General features: G+C 36.8%; 5 protein-coding genes and 1 pseudogene across 12 annotated transcripts; 4 read left to right on the top strand and 2 right to left on the bottom strand.

Annotated features, from left to right (window-relative positions):
• Nucleotides 1-2310: 2310 nt before the first annotated feature.
• On the bottom strand, nucleotides 2311-6431 carry LOC106446948 (pumilio homolog 1). Of its 2 annotated transcripts, XM_013888778.3 has the most exons (10): nucleotides 6273-6431; nucleotides 5566-6151; nucleotides 4289-5496; nucleotides 4073-4214; nucleotides 3888-3995; nucleotides 3598-3810; nucleotides 3405-3515; nucleotides 3143-3337; nucleotides 2888-3062; nucleotides 2311-2804 (listed from the first exon to the last, which is right to left on the bottom strand). In XM_013888778.3, the coding sequence occupies exons 2-10, from the start codon at nucleotides 6142-6144 to the stop codon at nucleotides 2758-2760; spliced, it is 2778 nt and encodes a 925-aa protein (XP_013744232.1). In that variant the 5' UTR covers nucleotides 6145-6151; nucleotides 6273-6431; the 3' UTR covers nucleotides 2311-2757. The 2 variants fall into 2 exon arrangements, with proteins under 2 accessions (XP_013744232.1, XP_048633792.1); XM_048777835.1 differs by lacking the exon at nucleotides 3405-3515.
• Nucleotides 6432-7843: 1412 nt separating this feature from the next.
• LOC106446954 (tropinone reductase homolog At2g29260, chloroplastic-like) lies at nucleotides 7844-9540 on the top strand. The gene is made up of 5 exons (XM_013888788.3): nucleotides 7844-8344; nucleotides 8436-8643; nucleotides 8726-8942; nucleotides 9021-9127; nucleotides 9204-9540. Exons 1-5 carry the CDS (start codon nucleotides 8163-8165, stop codon nucleotides 9390-9392), a joined length of 903 nt encoding a protein of 300 aa, XP_013744242.2. The 5' UTR covers nucleotides 7844-8162; the 3' UTR covers nucleotides 9393-9540.
• Nucleotides 9541-9709: 169 nt separating this feature from the next.
• LOC106446956 (tropinone reductase homolog At2g29330-like) lies at nucleotides 9710-12379 on the top strand. Of its 2 annotated transcripts, XM_013888790.3 has the most exons (7): nucleotides 9710-10015; nucleotides 10102-10309; nucleotides 10397-10616; nucleotides 10803-10909; nucleotides 11005-11648; nucleotides 12042-12258; nucleotides 12338-12379. In XM_013888790.3, the coding sequence occupies exons 1-5, from the start codon at nucleotides 9945-9947 to the stop codon at nucleotides 11194-11196; spliced, it is 798 nt and encodes a 265-aa protein (XP_013744244.1). In that variant the 5' UTR covers nucleotides 9710-9944; the 3' UTR covers nucleotides 11197-11648; nucleotides 12042-12258; nucleotides 12338-12379. The 2 variants fall into 2 exon arrangements, with proteins under 2 accessions (XP_013744244.1, XP_048633793.1); XM_048777836.1 differs by lacking the exons at nucleotides 12042-12258; nucleotides 12338-12379 and having other exon boundaries at nucleotides 9962-10015; nucleotides 10097-10309; nucleotides 11005-11357.
• LOC106446957 (tropinone reductase homolog At2g29310-like) lies at nucleotides 11466-12884 on the top strand. 2 transcript variants are annotated; one of them, XM_013888793.3, is made up of 5 exons: nucleotides 11466-11648; nucleotides 11748-11955; nucleotides 12042-12258; nucleotides 12338-12444; nucleotides 12547-12884. In XM_013888793.3, exons 1-5 carry the CDS (start codon nucleotides 11584-11586, stop codon nucleotides 12736-12738), a joined length of 789 nt encoding a protein of 262 aa, XP_013744247.1. In that variant the 5' UTR covers nucleotides 11466-11583; the 3' UTR covers nucleotides 12739-12884. The 2 variants fall into 2 exon arrangements, with proteins under 2 accessions (XP_013744247.1, XP_013744248.1); XM_013888794.2 differs by having other exon boundaries at nucleotides 11595-11652; nucleotides 11732-11955.
• Nucleotides 12885-14753: 1869 nt separating this feature from the next.
• On the top strand, nucleotides 14754-18719 carry LOC106446951 (3-hydroxyisobutyryl-CoA hydrolase 1-like). Of its 5 annotated transcripts, XM_048777838.1 has the most exons (14): nucleotides 14754-14965; nucleotides 15040-15120; nucleotides 15191-15259; nucleotides 15344-15487; nucleotides 15825-15908; nucleotides 16012-16096; nucleotides 16197-16282; nucleotides 16403-16527; nucleotides 16736-16796; nucleotides 16981-17079; nucleotides 17158-17214; nucleotides 18089-18133; nucleotides 18223-18264; nucleotides 18341-18719. In XM_048777838.1, the coding sequence occupies exons 1-14, from the start codon at nucleotides 14942-14944 to the stop codon at nucleotides 18479-18481; spliced, it is 1143 nt and encodes a 380-aa protein (XP_048633795.1). In that variant the 5' UTR covers nucleotides 14754-14941; the 3' UTR covers nucleotides 18482-18719. The 5 variants fall into 5 exon arrangements, with proteins under 5 accessions (XP_048633795.1, XP_048633794.1, XP_048633796.1 ...); XM_048777837.1 differs by having other exon boundaries at nucleotides 16981-17214; XM_048777839.1 differs by lacking the exon at nucleotides 18223-18264.
• Nucleotides 18720-18916: 197 nt separating this feature from the next.
• LOC125608056 lies at nucleotides 18917-20867 on the bottom strand (annotated as a pseudogene).
• Nucleotides 20868-21534: the final 667 nt, after the last annotated feature.

Consider the following 21534-nt stretch of genomic DNA (forward strand, 5'->3'; position numbering starts at 1 on the left):
AAGAAAGTAAAAGTGCTGATGTGGAATTGGCAGGGGCGTTGGATTGGTCAGAGTCAACATTTAGGAAAATCTGAGGGTGGAGGGAGCTTCTGATTTGGAACATGGTCAGACCCCAACTCAAATGAATCTCAATGTGGCAACACATGAACCACACACCTGACCCCATCAAACAACGATTAAAAACACATATAATTTGAACTTTACGTTAACCACTAAAATTAGGAAAAATTGTTTAAATAAAACAGATTCATGTTGAGTTTCTCCCAATAAGACTTAGTCATTAGAGCTTAGATTAATAATACAATTTTAATCCTAGGAAAATTCGAATTACGTCAACTAAAAAGACAATATTATTTTCTTTTACATTTTGTACAATTTAAATACCAAATATTACATATGCGAGAAAGCGTTGATGGAACGAAGACAAAGCTACCAAGCTTCTATGTCTGGTTTAAGGAGCAGTTAGAAGCCAACGAGTCAGACTACAAGAACCTCTAATATAGCACATCGCTTGCGAAGTGTGAATAATACTGTAGCCAGAACCTTGAATCTTGAGTCACAGACTCACAAGGAATCAGTTCTCCTGATGATCAGATTGCTTTGGTCAGGTCACGTCCACCATTACCGTCTCGTCCTGTGAGATCAGTTGGTTTCGAGAAGCCAAAACAGTGAAAGAGAGCGCCACCGAAGATGGAGAGTATGAACCAACTTTGTTGGATCAAGGAACCGAGACATGGGATGAAGAGAGTGGAAACACACGGTCTGGAAGACTGGAACAAAGCTAGGAAGATGAAGAGCAAGTTTGATGACTACACCTAAGAACAAAGGTGGGCAGTGTCATAGAAGAAAAAGCAGTAGACGTCAAGGTGGTGTCAAGTTTCCAAAAGGAAGGCGGGTTAAGTTAGGGAAAATATTTTTTTTTGTGTAATTAAGGATCAAGAACATGATGAAAACTAGTCTCATAAGTAGATAATAGCAAGGACAGAAACAGAACTATAAACCCTTAACAACCAGACCATAAATGCATCTCCAAATAAAGTACTTCTTCAATGTTGTATAATAATAAGCGGGGACTAAAACAAGTCCACGTTCATATGTTTTCAAAACAGATTCAGCTTCTTTCTGACGTGAAGCAATGGTAGAGTTTGCCATGAAACAATTGTTTAAGCTTATTTCTAGCTTCTTAAACATTAATCAATAATACTTTGACCCCCAAAAAAAGAACTTCAAGCAAAGAACCATGACTATGATAATCATATATCTATTCCAACTTTCTAAGAATTTGAAAACAAACTTTAAGAAAACAAAAAAGAACTTTGACTATGATGATCATATATCTATTCCAACTTTCTAAGTATTTGAAAACAAACTTTAAGCAAAACAAAAATCGATCAAAAGTCATTAGCTCAACTAGAAAAAACGCTGGCTATTGTGCCACAGATCCTAGTTCGAGCGATCACTAAGACGAAACTATATTATATGTTATAGTTTCGGGTTTGGGAGATCACAGATTTCTATCCCAACCTCCTGGTGTTAGAAAAAAAACGTTGACCTTACAAGAAAACATTCGGTACGGCGGAAAGAAATGAGTACATAGCACAAAAGTTACGAGTAAAAATCCATAGGCTAAAACGCTCTGAGACAGCTCTCGACAATGATAATTCGGACCAGGAAGCTGCGTTGATAAGAATGGTGATGATCCGGTTTCTTCACCAGCATGATCAGTTCCAGTTTCGAGTGTTGTCCCAAGTTAAGTATCAGCACTGCTTTTTAAAATATTTTTTTTGTTTGCAAGGCTAAAATTTCTTGGCTGCTTCTAGCCTTACAAATATCAAGACCGGCTCTAACAGGAGATTGTCTCTTCTGATTCTTGATCTTCTTCAGAAGCTATTGTGTCCGGTGGTTGTCAAGATGGTTTTGCTTTGATTATACAAGTGTTATTACTCATTGTCGCTTTTTTTTGCTCTCCCTGTTTTCACCATAGGTGTTTCAACTACAAACCAAAATCTTTTTCCTAACCTGAATACAAGTCTAGACATATTATGAAAGGTTGTTTACATAGGAGTGACTGAGTTTTTGCGGAAGAGGGAGAGAAGAGTTTAAGAAGGAAGAGGCAGCAAAGAGGTCTAAGAAAAGTGGGAAGAAGAAAGCAACTGAGAGCCAAAGCTAGACAAGGAGGTTGTTGTTCGAGAGACTAGATCAATTATACATTTGTAACGCTGAGCGGCTCTCTATCAACTATTACTTGCGTAACAAGCGAGAAAGGACCAACAATGTATTAAACAAGAACAAGACATGCAAATTTCCAAATAAAACGAAAAGAGTTTTGCCTTGAGAAAAATACGAAATAAAAAGAGTTGTGATGAAAACAAATTACATAGATGGAGAAGAAAATCTCTAAAAAAAAACACTGGGGGATTGGTCCTAAAAAGCATCAACATTCTCACTTCTACACATCTTTTTGGCAAATATAACAAAAGCCATTCTCCCTTTGTGTGAAGGAGAAACCCTAAAGTCCTCGCACCATTTCACAAACCCATCTTTACACCATTCTCTCTCTCTCTCTCTCACTCATCAGCCTAAGGAGGGATGCCTTGGTTCTATTGTATTAAAAGCCGTAAGAAACTACACGATTTTACAAAGATTTTTTTGCAGAGAAAACAAGTCCTCTCTCTCTTCTCTCTCTCTTATTTCCAAGTTTAGATCTTACCTAAATTCTCAAGACCCGTGCACCCTAGTTAAGCTGTACAACACTCCTTACACCATCTGAGGCTGGTTCACAGACTGCAAACCCATTCTCCTCTCTGCACAACACACCACTTTTAGAAACACACTTATATATATTTATATTGTCTCAAAAGGCCAAACATGTAGATTAATACAATACCTCCAGCAGCAACGAGCTTTTCAACACGGGCAACAATATGCTTTCCATAAGTGTACTTCTTCAACGCATTGAGGTGCACTTTAATCCTAGTCAGAATCAGCTCACGGCGCTGGTCATCGCACGTCTCCAGAACCTTCTGCACTACATAGTTCGCAAACTGATCCTTCATCATTGCCTATTTATATATACACACAAAGAGTGAGTTAAAGTTTATTTTCCAGTTTCCTTCAGAAAAACAAACGTAACAACAGAGACCTGAAGAGGCTCGTTCTCATCAGTAGTCCCCAGCATCTCGTTAACGAGCAGCTCCCGCTCCTCAGGACCTCCAAAAGTCAAGCACTTCTCAACAACGTTAGAAGCAAACTTCTGCTGGCTCATCTGCACAATCTTCCCCGCTAGCTCCTTGATTATCACCGTGCGCTCATCAGGCTTCCCATGCTCCAGAACGTGCTGTGTGTCCCCACAAAATCAGTTTTTGAACAAAACAGTATGAAAGTCTTTTTTTTTTTTGACAAACCTGAATGACATAGTTTCCATACTGATCTTGAGCCAACATGCTAACTGTGGAGAGGATCTCTTCCATCACCTTGCTCTGTGTATCCGGATCATGGCAGTGTTCCAATACCCTCTGCAGATGAAGAAGACACAGAGAAAGCAAATGAGATGAAGAAAAACAGTCAAATCAATGTTTTTTTTATCACGTTAAGAACCTGAATGACGCGGCAACCGTAGGGGTGAGTGGAGAGTGTCACAACTTGACCAAAGAAAGTTGAGATGATGAATCCAATGTTTTCTTCAGGCACGCATTCGATGCACTTCTGAACCACGTGGTTCCCGTTCTGATCACGCACGCACCGCATCACGTGTCCATCGAGCTCTTTCACCATCTTGATCTTCTGGTCTAGATCAACCACCTCTATTGCCTACACAGCAGAACATATTAAGAACTGGAGAGAGACAGACTAATAGAGACAAAGGGTGAGAGAACAAAAGGCTTTACCTTCTGGATAACACGACAGCCATACATCTGTAAGCTAAGTGCCAAAACGTTGTCAAAGAGCTTCTCCGCCAATTCTCTCCTCTGTGCCGGGAGTCCATGCTCAAAGAACTGTAGGAACATCAAAACATACTCAGTAATCTTTCTTGTACAAAACTAAAAATAAAAGAGATTAAATAAACAAATACCTTTTGGATTACATAGTTTCCGAAAACATCAGTCATCAGGGCAAGAGCATGTGGCATGATCTCCTCATAGACCATGTTCTTCTCATCAGTTGTTGCTGTCTCCAGCTTCTGCTGAATAAACCGGCTCCCATATTGATCCGCACTGGTTCAAAACAACACACGTCAGCTTGGGACCAAAGGGTAAAAGACTTTAATACAAAAGAATAATAAATATACCTGAACTCAACAACATGGGTAGCTATTTCAGACAGCTCAAACCCTCTAGTTTTGTTACTCTTGAACTCTTCAAGCAGTGAAGAGCCAAAGCCTCCATCCATGTGCCAAGAGTCCATCACCCCTCCTGGATGATAGTTTCTCCCTGCTGCAGATGGATACCTCATATCAACTTCACCTCCTCGCCTCATGGGGCTGCAAGGCGCCATGAGAGAGCTTTGCATAGCGTGGTGAGCCAATGGGCTTCCAGGGAACGACATGTTAGCAGACCCAAACGTTGGACTACCGTAGTAGCTGCTACGGCTGTTAGGGCTGCCGGACTTGTAAGGGACGCCGTACTGTGATTTCTGAGCTCCGAGGTAAGCTCTCTGGAGCTCCAGCATGTTCATGTAAGAGTTACCGTACTGATGATCGGTGAGAAGGTCTAGCGAGTCAGCGTACTGATGGTACATTGGGTCGGCGATGTGTGACTGGAGAAGACCAGCACCTCCTCCTGCCATCATCCGGTTACTGATCCTGCCGCCGAGGTTATGTGATTCAGAGAGGTTTTGACCCAAACCTCTCCCATGGAGCCTGGAGTCCACTCCGGAGTATCCCACATCTTCATACATTGGAGAGAAGTTGTTACTCCCAAGCTGGCTCGCCATCAGAGAAGACACTCCAGGGTTTAACGCGTAGTTGTTGGGATAATAGTTTGGCCTCTCAAGATGCTGAGGATGGTAGGGACCAGGTAGTCCTCCACCAGCAGCAGATCCTCTCCTCCAGGAATCAGTTGCCTTATGGCCTTGTTGATTAAGGTCGCCATGTCCACCACCAAACATGTAGTTCCTGACCTTTTCCACATCCTGCTCAGCCTGACCACTGCCTGTCAGGTTCATCCCAGATAAAGCAGCTGCGAGATCAGAAGCCTCGGTGAGACCAGACGTGACACCGTTGAAGGGGCTTTGGTTACTTGTGTTCCTCTTATCGTTTACGCTCACTCTCCCGCTCCCAATGGGAGTGAGGCAGGGACTAGGCACCCTACCAATAGCCTGAGGATCAGGAGTTCCGTTTCTAGACAACGAAGAGCCTAGAACAGCTGCGTAGCTGAAAGGAGACGCGGCCCCAACGCCGCCTTGTGATGCAGATGGAGACTGGTTGTTTGTAGGACTGACCTTCTCATCAAAGGCGGCGTTGCGGCTCGCAGGACGTGAGGGAACAGGATGGTCAGCCTGCACAGAGAGAAAGCAATCCAATTAGCTTTTAATCAACAGAGAATATATATTATTATTATTACAAACCTGAAAGATATCAGCAAAGCTCTTCTGCTTGCCACCAAGATCCAAACCAATAAGACCATTAGCATCCCACTCAGAAGAAGAAGACTCATGCTGCTGCTGCTTCATCTGCTCAAAGCCAGGAGGCATAGAGAACAAAGATCTACTACTACCATCATCCCCCTTCCTCCTATCCCCAATCACAGCGCTACTCCCTTTAACCCTCTGAGCAATCCTCAGATCCTCCCTAGACATCAACGGAGGAGGCAGCCTCGGGTTCAGCTTCATGTTAGCATAGTAGTAAGACAAGTACTCCGGATCCTTCCTAATCTCATCATCGTCCCCACCCACAAACCCATTCCCCTTATTCCCAAAGTCAATAAAAGGACCCCCGCCGCTGAAAAGCCCCCCGGCGGCGGTGAAAGAACCGTCCACGGTCGGCGGCGCGGAGCCGCTTCTGTACAGGTTAAGCTCTCTCTCGAGCTCATCAGCTTCCTCCTGCCGCCGCTGCTGCTCGCCGAGTAAAGCGCCAATCTCCTTCTCGTACTCGTCCCCAAAAGATGGATCTTGTTGCATCGTCCTTCTTCCCAGCTCTGGAATCATTACAACCCTAACAAACAAAACCCACAAAATCAATTAACGAAGCGTAAAGATCAAACCTTTATTACAGTTCTCTAAACACCAAAGATCAAAACTTTAAATCAATTCTCTACGAAAGATCAAAACTTTACCAATTTTCTCAGAAACCTTAACAACGACAAAGATGAAAGAGATAGCAAAAACTGAGCTTTTATAGTGTTGACGGAATTATGGAGACGGCGATGGAAGAACCTTTAGGGTTTTTATGCCATTTATTTATAACTAAAAAGAAAATTTTAATGGAAATATTTATATTTATTGCCTAACGAAATTAAAAAAAAAGAGGCATTTATCTGTTAAATGAAAATAAAAAAGAAAGAAAAAGAAGATAACTACGAACTTTGTGTTATGTTCCTCGTTTTAAGACTCTTTGCTTTGTGTCTTATGTTCTGTTTGGGTTTTAGAGCTCACGTATAAGTACACTTAAGGTTGTGCAGTGAGTTCCCTTTCTTCCTTTCAATAAGTTCCATAAGCTTGGAAACTTTCTAAAAATACCACCAAGTTTAGATTCAGGAAAGGTTTCAAGAAGTTTGGAAATGTTCTTATATTTGAATAGGAGTCATTTTATGACTTTTTTATTAAACTTCTTTAAAATCAGCATTTTAAATGGGAAATTTGATTTCATGTTTTGGAGGAAAAAGAAGATGATATCTCAACCTTTCAAATGGACTATTTTCCTTTTTTTGTCACCAAACGTTTCTATTAAAACTAATGATTTAAGCGGGTACATCCGGAATTATGTTCAACGGTAACAAAATATACTATTTTCCTTAGATTGTTCAGTACGTTATGAAAACTATAAACAATCAACTTTTTGATGGGAAAAAGTAAACACTATTAATAATACTCTCTAATACCCCTTTCGTTTCGAGATGCATGTAATATAACTACAAAAAATGTTTCAACATTATTATTTTTTTGTTTCCGTTACATTTTTATCAACTAGTAATGATTAATTTTGTAAACTTCAAAAAACTAATTGTATTTTCTGAAATATTATTAGTTTAAAACTGTTGAAAAAAAATCATCGAAAAAAATGACTAAAAATTTATTGGTTTAAAATTACGAAAAAGTATCGCAAAAATATATGCATTTAATATTGTAATATATATTACAACTTTACAAGAGAGGCAAACAAGGAAACATATCATGTTTAGAGACTTGTAGCAAGGTTGGGAGTTGATAAATGATGTATTCATTCACATTGTGATAGCCAGATTGCATTGTATTGGCCAAAAATCAAATGTATCATACTTTGACCAAGCACATAGATGTGAGATTTTTAAAGATCATGGAGCTTCATGATAAATCTTATTGTGGTGCAGTTAACATGTTGACTAATTCCATTACAGTGGAGAAGTTCAAACATTGTTTGGATTTGCTTCATGTTGGATATTTCTAGAAGCAAATGTACTTCCAAATATATGAAATAAAAGTTTTGGAAATTTTTTTTGTTAAATTGAAAATTTGTTTTTTCTAGTAGTGGTGATTTAAATTTCGGTCAGAATCGGACAAGGAAGTATTGAAAAATATGTGGCCGGTTATGTAGTTAATAAATTAGCGGCTGTAAGCCAATGCTTCATATTCGTTTTTGGCAAGGACCGGCTCTGATCTCGGTATATATATTTTTTCTTATTTAAGAAAATTGATTATGTTTCCAACCATCTAGGGGAGAGGCACTGTGACAAGTGAGCATCATCCTTGTAGCGTTGTATTCGATCCAGAAGACTCCTATAGGCTTTCCACTTGTCTCCTACTACCCAGCTCAGAATAACATTTCTAGCCTCTCCGTTATCAAAATATGACTCAACCAACGTGCTTATCATTAATATCGATCATCACACAACGGATACAACTGCGAGAATGCTCTGCTTTGAAGAACTTGAGGAAATTAAACCGAACCGAACTGGACCTTCCAAACTTGTTCGGTTTAGGTTATTGAAACATAAACTGAGCTTCTCTCTCTCTCTCTGTCTGCACCAATGGCTTCTCGCTTGTACACAAACTCACCTCAAAACCTTCACTTTGTTGCTTCTTCCACTAAAACTCACTCTTTCAAAACATCCGTCACCGTCCGTTGCGCATCCATTGCCACATCACCCAACAACAGGTGGTCTCTCCATGGAATGTCTGCTCTTGTCACCGGTGGCACTCGAGGCATCGGGTTTCTCTCTCTCTCTCTCTCTCTCTCTCTCCATACCTCTGTGAGCATATTAAACAACGAATCCTCAGACGAGTGTTAACTGTCACTACAGGCGTGCGATTGTTGAAGAGCTGGTCGGCCTTGGAGCAAAGGTTCACACTTGCGCTCGCAATGAGACAGAACTCAAAGAATCTTTGAGAGACTGGAACCGTTCGGGTTTCCAAGTTGATGGGTCGGTCTGCGATGTCTCTGATCGAGCTCAGCGAGAGAGCTTGATGGAAACTGTCTCCTCTCTCTTCCATGGGAAGCTTCATATCCTTGTAAAGTAGTGCACATAAAGTGTTCGTTGTTATGCCTCTGAGAACAATTCTAAAAACATAATAATTTATTCCTGCTTTAAAGGTAAACAATGTTGGGACGAACATCAGGAAACCAATGGTAGATTTCACTCCTGAAGAGTTTTCAACTCTCCTTTCCACGAATTTCGAATCGGTTTTTCATCTATGCCAACTTGCTTATCCGATGCTTAGAGCAACTGAGACTGGATGTGTTGTGTCCATATCCTCTGTTTCTGGTTTCGTCTCTCTCAAGAACATGTCTGTCCAATCTGCAACCAAAGGTGTTTGTTTACATACTTTCTTTAAAGGAGCAATCAATTAAACCGATACGGATTTGATTCCCTTTTGTGTGTGTTTAGGAGCAATCAATCAACTTACGAGAAACTTAGCTTGCGAGTGGGCTAAGGATAATATAAGGGTCAATGCTGTTGCTCCTTGGTATATCAAGACATCTATGGTGGAGCAAGTAATGTTCTCTCATTAGCTTAACTTGTTTTTAAACATTGGCTCGTTTAATGTTTTCATGTCTTTTTGGTCCTCAGGTTCTTAGCAACAAAGACTACTTGGATGAAGTTTACTCTGTAACTCCTCTTGGTCGGCTTGGAGAACCGAGAGAAGTGTCTTCTGCAGTGGCGTTTTTATGCCTACCTGCATCATCTTATATCACAGGGCAGATTGTGCGTGTTGATGGAGGAATGTCTATAAACGGTTTCTCCCCACGACATGATTAGTCCACTCTTATTACATTTATTAGTTTCCTTATGCTTTTTTTTTAGTATATCTTTTTCGACCTGTGAAAGACAATTCGTCATATGAGACTTTAACAGCTTTCTGCGTTCGGTGTTTCATAAGAATTGAAGTTTATTTTCATGTTATTGACTTTTATGATAGCAAAAGTCTTCACTGTTTTGTTCAGTCTATTATCTATAGATGGATCCAGAGGTTGCTGTTACTATCCAAGTTATGCGCTTGTAGATTGCTTCTTCTTTGTAACCTTTGCTAGGTGACTCATACATTTCACAAATGTTTCCCCGCAAAATCTGGAGGATATAAATGGATGGTATTGCCAGAGTTGGTATTGGTGTCAAAAGGTAGGTCCCTCCTTAGCTTTCGTGTCAATCAATCTCTGCAGATGTCACTATGAGGAGCTGCATAATCTTTATCACCTTTTGTTTTGTTTCTTAATGATGTAATCTCATCTACATAAAGAGAGGCTGTAGCTAGTACTAAGTGATCTACCTTCGTTCAATATAGTATCTTTTTGATTGAAAAGTCAATAGACTATGATGGATAACAAGAGATGGAGTCTTCAAGGTATGACTGCTCTTGTGACCGGTGGAGCCAGAGGAATCGGGTTCGTCTTTCTTCTCTGTTCGCTTTACATCACTATCTTACCCACTGTTCTGCTTCTTTTCAACATCTTGACTGTTCAAAGTTTAGGTTTGCCATTGTAGAGGAGTTGGCTGCTTTTGGAGCTAAAGTCCATGTATGCGACATATCTGAAACACTTCTCAATCAAAGTTTAAACGAATGGCAAAAGAAAGGGTTTCAAGTGAGTGGTTCAGTATGTGATGTATCCTCTCGTCCCGAGAGAGAAACACTTATGCAAACTGTCTCCTCGTTGTTTGGTGGCAAGCTCAACGTTCTAGTAAGTAACTTGATCTTCAAGAAACCAATAAAGTTAAGCTTATTCTTGAGAGCAAAACTTTTAAAGACTCGAACTTGTTGAACCTAGGTAAACAATGTAGGGGGAGTCCGCGCAAAGCCAACACTAGAATACACAGCTGAGGATTTCTCGTTTCATATAACAACAAACTTGGAGTCTGCTTATCATCTTAGCCAGCTTTCACATCCTCTCCTAAAAGCTTCAGGATCCGGAAGCATTGTCTTCATTTCTTCTATTGCAGGGGTTGTATCAGCAGCAAACTATGTATCCATCTATAGTGCAACCAAAGGTACATATAGAGTATGTTAAAATGGGCCTGAAGCCCGCGGGCACATCCGTTCGGATACTTTTTTATTTATAAATATATAACTTTGATATTATCCTAGATGTTATAAAATATATATGATTTAGATTTTAGTGTTATATAGTTTGTAACTCTAGAATCTTATTGTAACTCTAGATGTTTGTGTGTCAGGAGCTCTGAATCAACTGGCTAGAAACTTGGCATGCGAATGGGCAATTGATGGGATAAGAGCCAACGCCGTTGCACCTAATGCTATCAATACTCCTCTGTCTCAACCTGTAATCAAAATAATTTTATTTTTTTTACATTTGGACTAACAGCTTCAAAAGCCACTTCTAGTCATCTCTTGGGTTTTGTTTGTTAATCGTTTCAGTTTCTTGATGACCTCGGTTTGAAGGAGAGCTTGTTCAGTAGAACTCCACTTGGTCGAGCTGGAGAACCTAGAGAAGTTGCATCACTAGTGGTTTTCTTGTGTCTACCAGCAGCTTCATATATAACAGGTCAAACCATTTGTGTTGATGGAGGCCTCACTGTTAACGGTTTCTTTTATCAACCACAGGCTTGATAATGGTTTTGTCGCGATGTTTTTCTTCTTCTGCAACTGTCTCTAAACTCTCAAAGTCTGCTGTGTAATAAATGATTTAGCTTTTATAAATGTTAAGGTGTTGTTGGTTTAACTGATTTAGAAAACTTGGAAGCCTTTGCATGTTCAAGTTTTTTTGACCATTTCGACACCTGGTTTCGGTTGTCTTGAGACAAATTAAAGTCCCTTTCGTCGATTTATTGATTATAAAGTCAAATTTTCTGTGTCTTGGACCACATTTTTAGATATTTTATTAGTCTCTTACGAGTGCTTGCTATTTCCACCACACAAACATGCAGAATCATTCATTTTCTGTATATAATCTGTGGTGTTTCTGGGCATTACTAATCACACGAAGAAAAAAAGAAGATGGATAAGAGATGGAGTCTTCAAGGTATGACTGCTCTTGTAACGGGTGGAGCCAGCGGAATCGGGTTTGTCTTTCTTCTTTGTTAGATCTATATCAGCTCTTCTACTGAACACCCTGAATGGTCAAAGATTTCAATGAATTTGTAAGTTTGTGGAATGTGTAGGTATGCCATAGTAGAGGAGTTAGCTAGCTTTGGGGCCAAAGTCCATGTATGCGACATATCTGAAACTTTGCTCAATCAAAGTTTAAGTGAATGGGAAAAGAAAGGGTTTCAAGTGAGTGGCTCAGTCTGTGATGTAACCTCTCGTCCTGAGAGAGAAACTTTGATACAAAAAGTCTCCTCGCTGTTTGATGGCAAGCTCAACATTTTTGTGAGTAAAATGGCCTTAAAATAGAAACAACTAAGTATACTTTTTAAAGAAAACTGAGAGAATATCTTCTTTGTTTTGTAACATAGGTGAACAATGTGGGAGTGCTTCGCGGAAAGCCAACAATAGAATATGGAGCAGACGATTTCGCTTTCCATATCTCAACAAACTTGGAATCTGCTTACCATATTAGCCAGCTTTCACATCCTCTCCTAAAGGCTTCAGGCTATGGGAGCATTGTCTTCTTGTCCTCTGTTGCAGGGGTTGTATTCACTAGCGGCGGATCCATTTACAGTCTAACCAAAGGTAACCACACTTCTATTACTAGCTAAAAGCAGTTTTGTTTTTCTTTTACTTAATTATGTTATGTTGATTTATTTTGAAGGAGCTCTAAATCAGCTAGCTAGAAATTTGGCATGTGAATGGGCAAAAGACAGCATAAGAGCCAACGCTGTTGCACCTAATATCATCAAGACTCCGCTGGCCCTACCTGTAATAATAATAAGAATGAAGTTTCATTTATTTATTTATTTTTGTGTGAATTTAGCTACCTGAGTTCCTCTAATCATCTGTCCATTTTTGTTTTTGTGGAAGTATCTTGAGGACGTCGGGTTCAGGGAAGGCCTGTTCGGTAGAACTCCACTTGGTCGAGCTGGAGAGCCGCATGAAGTTGCATCACTAGTGGTCTTCTTGTGTCTTCCTGCAGCTTCTTATATTACTGGTCAGACCATTTGTGTTGATGGAGGCCTAACGATTAACGGTTTCTCATACCAACCACAAGCTTGAGAATGGTACTACTGTCACGTTTTGTAACTGTACGCTATGTCATGTGTATAAGTGTATGCACAAAACAAAAACGACTTTACAAATCCATTGTGGAGATTCTACTCTTGCTTCGATAATAAAACTCTTAGCCTTGATATTTCTAGACATTTCTTCTTTTCTCTTGAACATCTTTCTTCAGCTTTTAATTCGCCCATGATTTATTTGGGCTAGTGGCAGGATAATGTCCAACGTAACAACAGCTGATCTCCACCCTTTTTAAAATCTTTGACTCCAACTAGTAACCATGTTCTATGAAAAGAAATTATGGTGAATTTTTTGTTCCAAAAATTTATACCAATTAGATTGAATTTTTATTCAAAGAGATTATTATCAGATGGATCCCATTATTGATGGAGGAACGGATTTATAAAAAGGAAAAAATTAATCTCCTATTTTGATGATTCAATATAATGATCACCAATCGAAACCTTTATATATATATATATATATATATATATAAATATAAAGGAGGAAATATCTCTTTTTATATTTAAAAGTAGGTATGTGTAAATATAATTTTTACAAAATTAAAGGACAAAGTAAAAATATAATATAATTCCTTATATAATATATTAATTGATAAACAATACAATTGTGAAATGTACACATGTCATCATTATAATAAGTCCTAAAATACTTAGAAAATAGATTGGACTATCTAAAAATATAATATATTTCATATTAAACTAACTATAAAATTAGTTAGTCTTCTACAAAAATACTTTTATTTTTTCCTTAAATAAAATGATACGAAATTAGCTAATGTGATTAAAATTTATATGAAAATTAATAATTTTTAAAAATAAGATTTGATAAGAATTTGTGTATGCTCTTTCATTTTTGGTTAATTTTATATTATTAAAATAAATTAAACAATCACATAACAATATAGTAAAATTTATATTTTTCGTATAAGTTATATGTTAAATTTTTTAAATGAATAAAAGTTACTAAAACTGTTAAAAATCTCACATCAAAATTTTTTGTGATCAGTGGTTTAAACCTTTTTTTTGTTATAGCAAGATACAAGTGACCATAAAAACGTACAAGTAAAAAGTTCCATTTAATATATATATATATATATATATATATATTAGTAACGTTTAAATTAAATTTTATACCATATATTTAATTTCAGATTTTATAAATATTTATATATTTTAATTGATAAAAAATAATTATTTTTAGTTATTTTTAATTTAATCAAATCACTAAAATATATTTTACATATCTTATTTATTATTATTATTTTAAAAAATTGAAAATATATTTATTTAGCAGTATTTTATAAAAATATTTTATTTTGCATAAGGCGTAGATTATTACCGAATATGAAGTAAATATTAGATTTTATATGGAGAATGTCAATCACATTTTACAATCCCATGGGTAGGGTAAAATGTTGGAAGTTTCGTTGGATAGTATAAAAGCGTTAGACTAATGGGGCGACTGGTTTTCCTGCTACCACCCGCAAACGCAGCTTTTGCGGTTGGTAGCGGTTGTTGGCGGTTTGCAACAATCACTCAAATCGCTCTAAACCGCTTCAAACCGCTATGAATCTCATAAATTCAAAAGCTGGCTCCAGCTAGCGTTTGCGGTTGCTGGCGGTTGCGGAAGCGTACAAAAATTTTCTTTTTCTTTTTAAAATATATATACAAAAGTAAAAATATTTAATAAAAAATTTAAAATTGAAATTATGAAAATATTAAAATATATCTATTAGATTTTAATTAATATAATAAAATTTTATAATAAAAGCAATTTCAATAAATTTTTAAAAATTAAAATTAAAAATTCTAAATATAAATTTTATATTTATTATAATTTTATGATTTTTGATAATTTTGATAATTATATTAAATGTAAATATTGTTAATTTATTATTTGACTGTTACCGCATTTGGTAGTTAACCAGTCATAAGTCACCCGCAAACGCACTTATTTTTAACCGCAGTACCAGTCGTACAAATCTATTAGAACATTTGCCTCTTCTAAGTGTTTCTATAAATATATATTTTTAAAATAATTGACTGGATGTTAAAGAGCATAACACTTGTATAAAAGCTCTACACGGCAGAAACAATATGAAGAAGTAGAATCAAACTAAGCAGAATAAAAGCTTTTCAGTCTGAACCGAGTTCGACCCGTAAGAAAGAAGAAGATAATGGGCTCTGAACCTCACTCTCAGGTCTTTTTTCACTTTTTTATTGCAAAGCTGACGAGGATCAGTTCTTCTTTCTCTCTGAATCAGTTTGACTACAGGTTTTAGTGGAAGAGACATCAAGTGTAAGAATCTTGACACTAAACAGACCAAAGCATCTGAATGCTTTGTCATTTAACATGGTATTGAATCTTTCCCCTTGTTGTTTCTTGCTCCATATCGTACATTTTGTCTTGAATTAGTCTTTTCTAGATCACTCGGTTGCTGCAACTGTTCCTTGCGTATGAGGAGGACCCTAGTGTCAAACTTGTCATCCTAAAGGTAATTTCGCTATCCTCATCTCTTTCAGGTAATGCATATATATGAGGACCCTTTGTATCAAACAAGTGTAAAACTTCGGCACAGGGTCAGGGAAGAGCGTTTTGTGCCGGTGGTGATGTTCCTGCTATTGTTCGTGACATCAGACTAGGCAAATGGAGACGCAGTGCTGATTTCATGTCACTTGGATATAATCTCCACTACGTTATGGCCACTTATTGTAAAGCTCAGGTCTCACTTCTTCTCAGTATACTCTCTACTTGTAGAGAAGTTTTACTTCTCGAAAATGTCATATAAATAGATGAATTCTACTAATAGAAATTCAATATAACTATATATTTTTAAAAAGCATAGAAAAAAAAATACTTGAAATCATAATGCATTCAGGTGGATTCAGATCGTTTCTTATCGGACTTTATACGGATCTGTAGTCTTTTGGATAAAAGAAAATTTGGACCCATGAATATATCCCTATAAAGTTTCAGATCAGTTTCTGTTCGGTTTGGGTAGAATGCCCAAGACTTAAGAAGTGTGTTAGCTCTCACTAATTAGTTTTGAAAAATTGTAGGTTTCAATTTTGAATGGTATTGTCATGGGAGGTGGAGTTGGTGTCTGCGTCCATGGTCGATTTCGAATTGCAACAGAGAACACGGTATTCTTCTTCTTAAAAAAACCATGTCCATGTGGATGACAAATAGTTTGGTCTAAAACAGAACATAGTACGGTATTCCGATATATTTTGAGTGTTATGCAAGGTTTTTGCCATGCCTGAGACATCTCTAGGGATATTTCCAGATGTAGGCGCCTCCTACTTCTTGTCAAGGCTCCCTGGATTTTTTGGTAACAATATAAAATATTCGTTTGTTTATTTGCATCTCCTTCAAAAGTTTTAAGGGGTATTCTATCTAGCTATCTCATCTTTCATGTTTTTCTTGCTCAGGAGAGTATGTTGGCCTCACTGGAGCTAGGTTAGATGGCGCTGAAATGCTTGCTTGTGGTCTTGCAACTCATTTTGTGCCTTCAACGGTATCAACTTCCTTTATACTATAGTTGTTAAATGTATTGAGAACATTCTCCGGATTAATGGTTTATGATGACTTTATTTGACTAAGGAACGTTACTTAGTAAGGTTATTCATTGTTACAGAGGTTAACGGCCTTAGAAGCAGATCTTTGCAGAGTTGGTTCAAGTGATCCAGTTACCTATGCCTCAACAATTCTCGATGCATACACTCAACATCCACATCCGAAACAAAAGAGTGCTTGCCACAGGCAAATGATATATAATTTTATCTCGGTTTACTCTTTCTATATGTCTAAAACAATTTATTTATTATTCATCATTGTTACATTACAATTTTTTAAACTTCAACCTTGTATTGGTGTCAGCTTTCAAACTTACATGATCTATATCTCAGTAGATCTTCAATGGAAATTTGTGTCACCAGTTTCTTATCTCCATTAACTTCTCTTTATGCAGGTTAGATGTTATTGATAAGTGCTTCTCGAGAAGAACAGTCGAAGAAATTATATCTGCACTTGTAAGTTTTTTTGCCCATCTTTGTTTCAGTATATTTTTTTAAGTGGCATGTTACAGTCTTTTCCCCCCCCCCATTAATTAGAAAAAGTGAACCACTGTTCCCATTACTATATAGGATATGTTGATCTCGTGATTATGAATTACAATTTGACATGCATCCTAGTAACATAATATGTGTTGATTAGGAGAGAGAGGCAACTCATAAACCAGATGATTGGATCTCAGCTACCATTGGCGCATTGAAGAAAGCTTCACCAGCAAGCCTTAAAATCTCTCTTAGATCGGTTCGTTTAGAAGATGCATCACAAGCATGCAATGATGGGAAAGATAAGTTGACTGTGATTGTGTTGTTTAAATTTCAGATAAGAGAAGGACGATTGCAAGGGTTGGGGCAGTGTCTTATCCGTGAGAATAGAATGGTGGCACTAGAGATGTCAAATGGGCGGGTTGGGCGGGTTTGGATGTGTCCGAATGGGCTTCAGTTTTTTGCTGGACATTTTTGGTCGAAGCCCAAATAGAACCATGTCCAAATGAGACCATAACCAAATAGGACCATGATTTGTTGAGTTATCCATGGACGGCCCATGTGTCCAATTAGGGAGCGACTGGTTTTCCCGCTACCACCCGCAAACGCAGCTTTTGTGGTTGGTAGCAGTTGTCGGCGATTTGCAACAATCACTCAAATCGCTCTAAACCGCTTCAAACCGCTCTGAATCTCATAAATTCAAAAGCTGGCTCCAGCTAGCGTTTGCGGTTGCGGGCGGTTGTGAGAAAATAATTTTTTTTCTTTTTTTAAAACAATATATATATATAAAAGTTAAAATATTTAATAAAAAATTTAAAATTGAAATTATGAAAATATTAAAATATATCTATTATATTTTAATTAATATTATAAAATTTTATAATAAAAATAATTTCAATAAATTTTCAAAAATTAAAATTATAACTTTCTAAATAGAAATTTTATATTTATTATAATTTTATGATTTTTGATATTTTTATAATTATATTAAATGTAAATATTGTTAATTTATTATTTGACTGTTACCGAATTTGGTAGTTAACTAGTTATAAGTCATCCGCAAACGCACCAATTTTTAACCCTAGACATTTAAGCTTATTGGGCCGCCCATTGTCCAACTGGTTAAACCCAAATTTGGCCATGTATATAGTTGGGTTCACCCATTTGGACAAAAAATATTTATGGTTCAATATGGGCCTGTCCATTTTGGACCATATCTATTTGGACACGGGCCACCCATTTATAACCCGCCCATTTGACATTACTAGGTGGCACATATGATGAAGGGAGATATAAGCAAAGATTTTGTGGAGGTTTGTTTTTCAGATTCCCTTGATTCTAATGTATCTTCCTCCATAAATTGTTCTTGTTGTAGGACATTATTATGATTTTACTTATGCAGGGGTGTAGAGCCATATTGATAGACAAAGATAGGAACCCAAAGGTTTAACAAATCTCCCCTTTTAAGAATTGTGGTTATGTCACATTCTGTTTTATGTAATGCCTTACGTATATTTCAGTGGGATCCAAGGAGACTGGAGGATATGAAAGATAACATGGTAGATAAGTACTTCAAGAGAGTGGAAGAAGAGGAGGGATGGGAGGATCTTAAGCTTCCACCAAGGAAACACTTGCCTGCTTCAGCGATCGCAAAGCTGTAAAGTTGACAAGGTGATGGAGCTCATCCACCTTCACGTATTTAAACCAATAATAAAAGAAGGGCTGGAAGTGACAAGAGCAGTCATCCCTTTAAATTCAATCTTCTCTGTTGTGTTATAGCGCCATTGGTGAGAAATGTTTTAGATCTTCCATATATATATTTTCATTGATTCAAATCAGAAATATATTTTTGTCTCGCATTCAGCTCCTTAATCGTTTTTATAAAGGTTTCTTCGAATATAGTTTTGACTAAGGGCCATATTGTTTGAGAGAGTTTGAGAAAATAATTTACAAGTAAAATAAAACCATATAATTAAGATTTAAGAGCTAGAGATCAAATATATATGACCCTTCCAAAAGAGTGAAAAGTCAGGTCTTAGGTTCAGTACTTGAGAGTAATCTTGAAATGCTCATTCCGACCCAAGAAGGAAGAAGTATACGCTTAAGGGTCCAGAACTCTTGATTAATAAAAAAAACTTCTAAACCACATGGTAAATAAAAAACAACTAACTTGAACACAAAATAATAGATGCAAGATATGGATAAACATTGATTTCAGAGACAACTGTTAACCAAACCATCACAAATCTATTGAATTCTCAAAGAGTGCAATAGTAACAGAAAACTAGAGTTTCTTATTTTTGTTTTTATTAGTGATAGAAGCAAAGGTTAAAACAAAACCCAACAACAATTTAAAATATACTTGTACGCTGCATCACCAACACACACAAGTCACAGCTCAAGCCTTTGGCTGATAGGAGAAACCATTGACAGTGAGACCTCCATCAACACAAATGGTCTGACCAGTAATATATGAAGCTGCAGGTAAACACAGGAAAGCCACAAGTGATGCAACCTCGTTTGGCTCTCCAGCCCGACCAAGTGGAGTTCTGTTTAACAAACTCTTCTCGTAATCAGCGTCTTTGAAAAACTGGTTATTCACAAGATAGACATAAGAATGAGAAGTGCATAACGTTAATTGAAAACTTAGAAAAAAAAACAAAGAATCTGGAGGGTGTCTTTAGTTACAGGTTTAGCCATAGTAGTATTGTTGACAAAATTAGGAGCAACAGAGTTGGTTCTTATGCCATCTCTTGCCCATTCACACGCCAAATTTTTGGCTAGTTGGTTCAAAGCTCCTGCGCATACACACACAAAGAAAATGAAAAATTAGACTGAACGTTACACAACAAGGTTTTACAGAAATGAATGATCACATCAACTAGCCATTGGAAGTAATTTTTGGTGAAATTAAGGATTATCCATCGAGCTAATTAATTAGAGTTAAACGAATTCTGACACTGGGATCATATATATTTGGTAAAAAGTGCTGCACTTACTATAATGGGAATCTCATATATAAATTACTCTATAGGATCTAAAATAACTTATAATATACAAGTGCAAATATTAACCGTTCCAACTATAAATTTTGACGTACCACCTTCTTTTTTTTTTTTTTGAAACATGACGTACCACTTTAAAACAACTTATTAACGTTAACTCAAAATATAATTCATTTTTACCAAACATCATTTGGGAATTATATACGTAAGTGAAGTCTGCGTACCTTTCGCCAGACTATAGATGGATCCACAGCACATTGATACAACCCCTCCAACAGAGGAAATCATGACAATGCTTCCAAATCCAGAAGCCTTGAGGAGAGGATGTGAAAGCTGGCTAAGATGATAAGCAGATTCCAAGTTTGTTGAAATTTGGAACGAGAAATCGTTCGCGTCATATTCGGTTGTTGGCTTAGTGTGAACCACGGCAACGTTGTTCACCTATGTTGAACAAAAAGAGTAACATAAACCTTACGTACTATATATTTTGCAACTTAATAGAATTTTTCCTGTGAGAATATGCTTAGTTTCTTACAAGTATACTCAGCTTGCCATCAAATATCGCTGAGACGGTTTGCATAAGTGTTTCTCTCTCGGGACGAGAGGATACATCACATATGGAACCACTCACTTGAAACCCTTTCTTTTCCCATTCGCTTAAACTCTGATTGAGCAGTGTTTCAGATATGTCGCACACATGGATTCTAGCTCCAAAACTGGCTAGCTCCTCTACTATGGCATGCCTATAAAATTTCACAAAATCAAATAAAATTAATTTAGAGAATCTTGAATAAAATCAAAACAATGGGTAAGAAATATGATGTAGCAATAGAGTAGTAAGGCAAACCCGATCCCGCTGCCTCCACCAGTTACAAGAGCAGTCATACCTTCAAGACTCCATCTATTATCCATGTTTTGTTTGGTTGTGAGTAGGAATGACCAGAGATCACATAACATATATAGGCGAAGTCTATCAAATATACGTACGTAGGCTAGTGACGTTTCGGAGAATGGAAACATTAAGCATTGTTTAAAACAAAAATGTGTTAAATACATGTAAGAAGTTGGAGAAAATTTTGCGAAAGTGTTAATATTCTGGTTTTGATATTTCATTAAATGTTATAGGACATGAGATTTTTTCCATAACATATATCTATATATATAATGTTGATTATTGGAATAGTCTTCCTAACAAACCATCAATCTTAAAGTAGAACATCCTTTGTTGATAAAAAAAAAAGTATAACATCCATTAATTAGTAAACTAGGTGCTTAAACAACAAAGTAAACATACTATGAAGAAATATAACCAAAATATATAGAAGGTAAAATCATCCCAAAATAACCAAAAAATTGTTTTTGTAACATAAAATAACCAAAAATGGTTTGGTTGCTTCCATGGCAAATGCAAAGCAAATATTTCAAACTTTTTGGTTTTACCATTCAATCAAATCATAATAGGACGTATGAATTTTCTTTCTCTATAAGTTACTTATGTGAATATTGAATTTTCAAAATAATTCATATCATCATCTATTTTAACCAAGGATAGATTTTAACTTACATACTATTGTCTCACATTTACATTCAAATATATATATATATTTTATGAATGTTGAATTTTGGAATAGTCGTCATTACAAACCATAAATCCTAAAGTCTAACATCCATTAGTAAATTAGGTGTTTACACAACAAAATAACATAGTA

This window comes from Brassica napus, chromosome A4 (assembly GCF_020379485.1).
Source record: "Brassica napus cultivar Da-Ae chromosome A4, Da-Ae, whole genome shotgun sequence".
In the NCBI taxonomy this organism is placed as follows: domain Eukaryota; kingdom Viridiplantae; phylum Streptophyta; class Magnoliopsida; order Brassicales; family Brassicaceae; genus Brassica; species Brassica napus.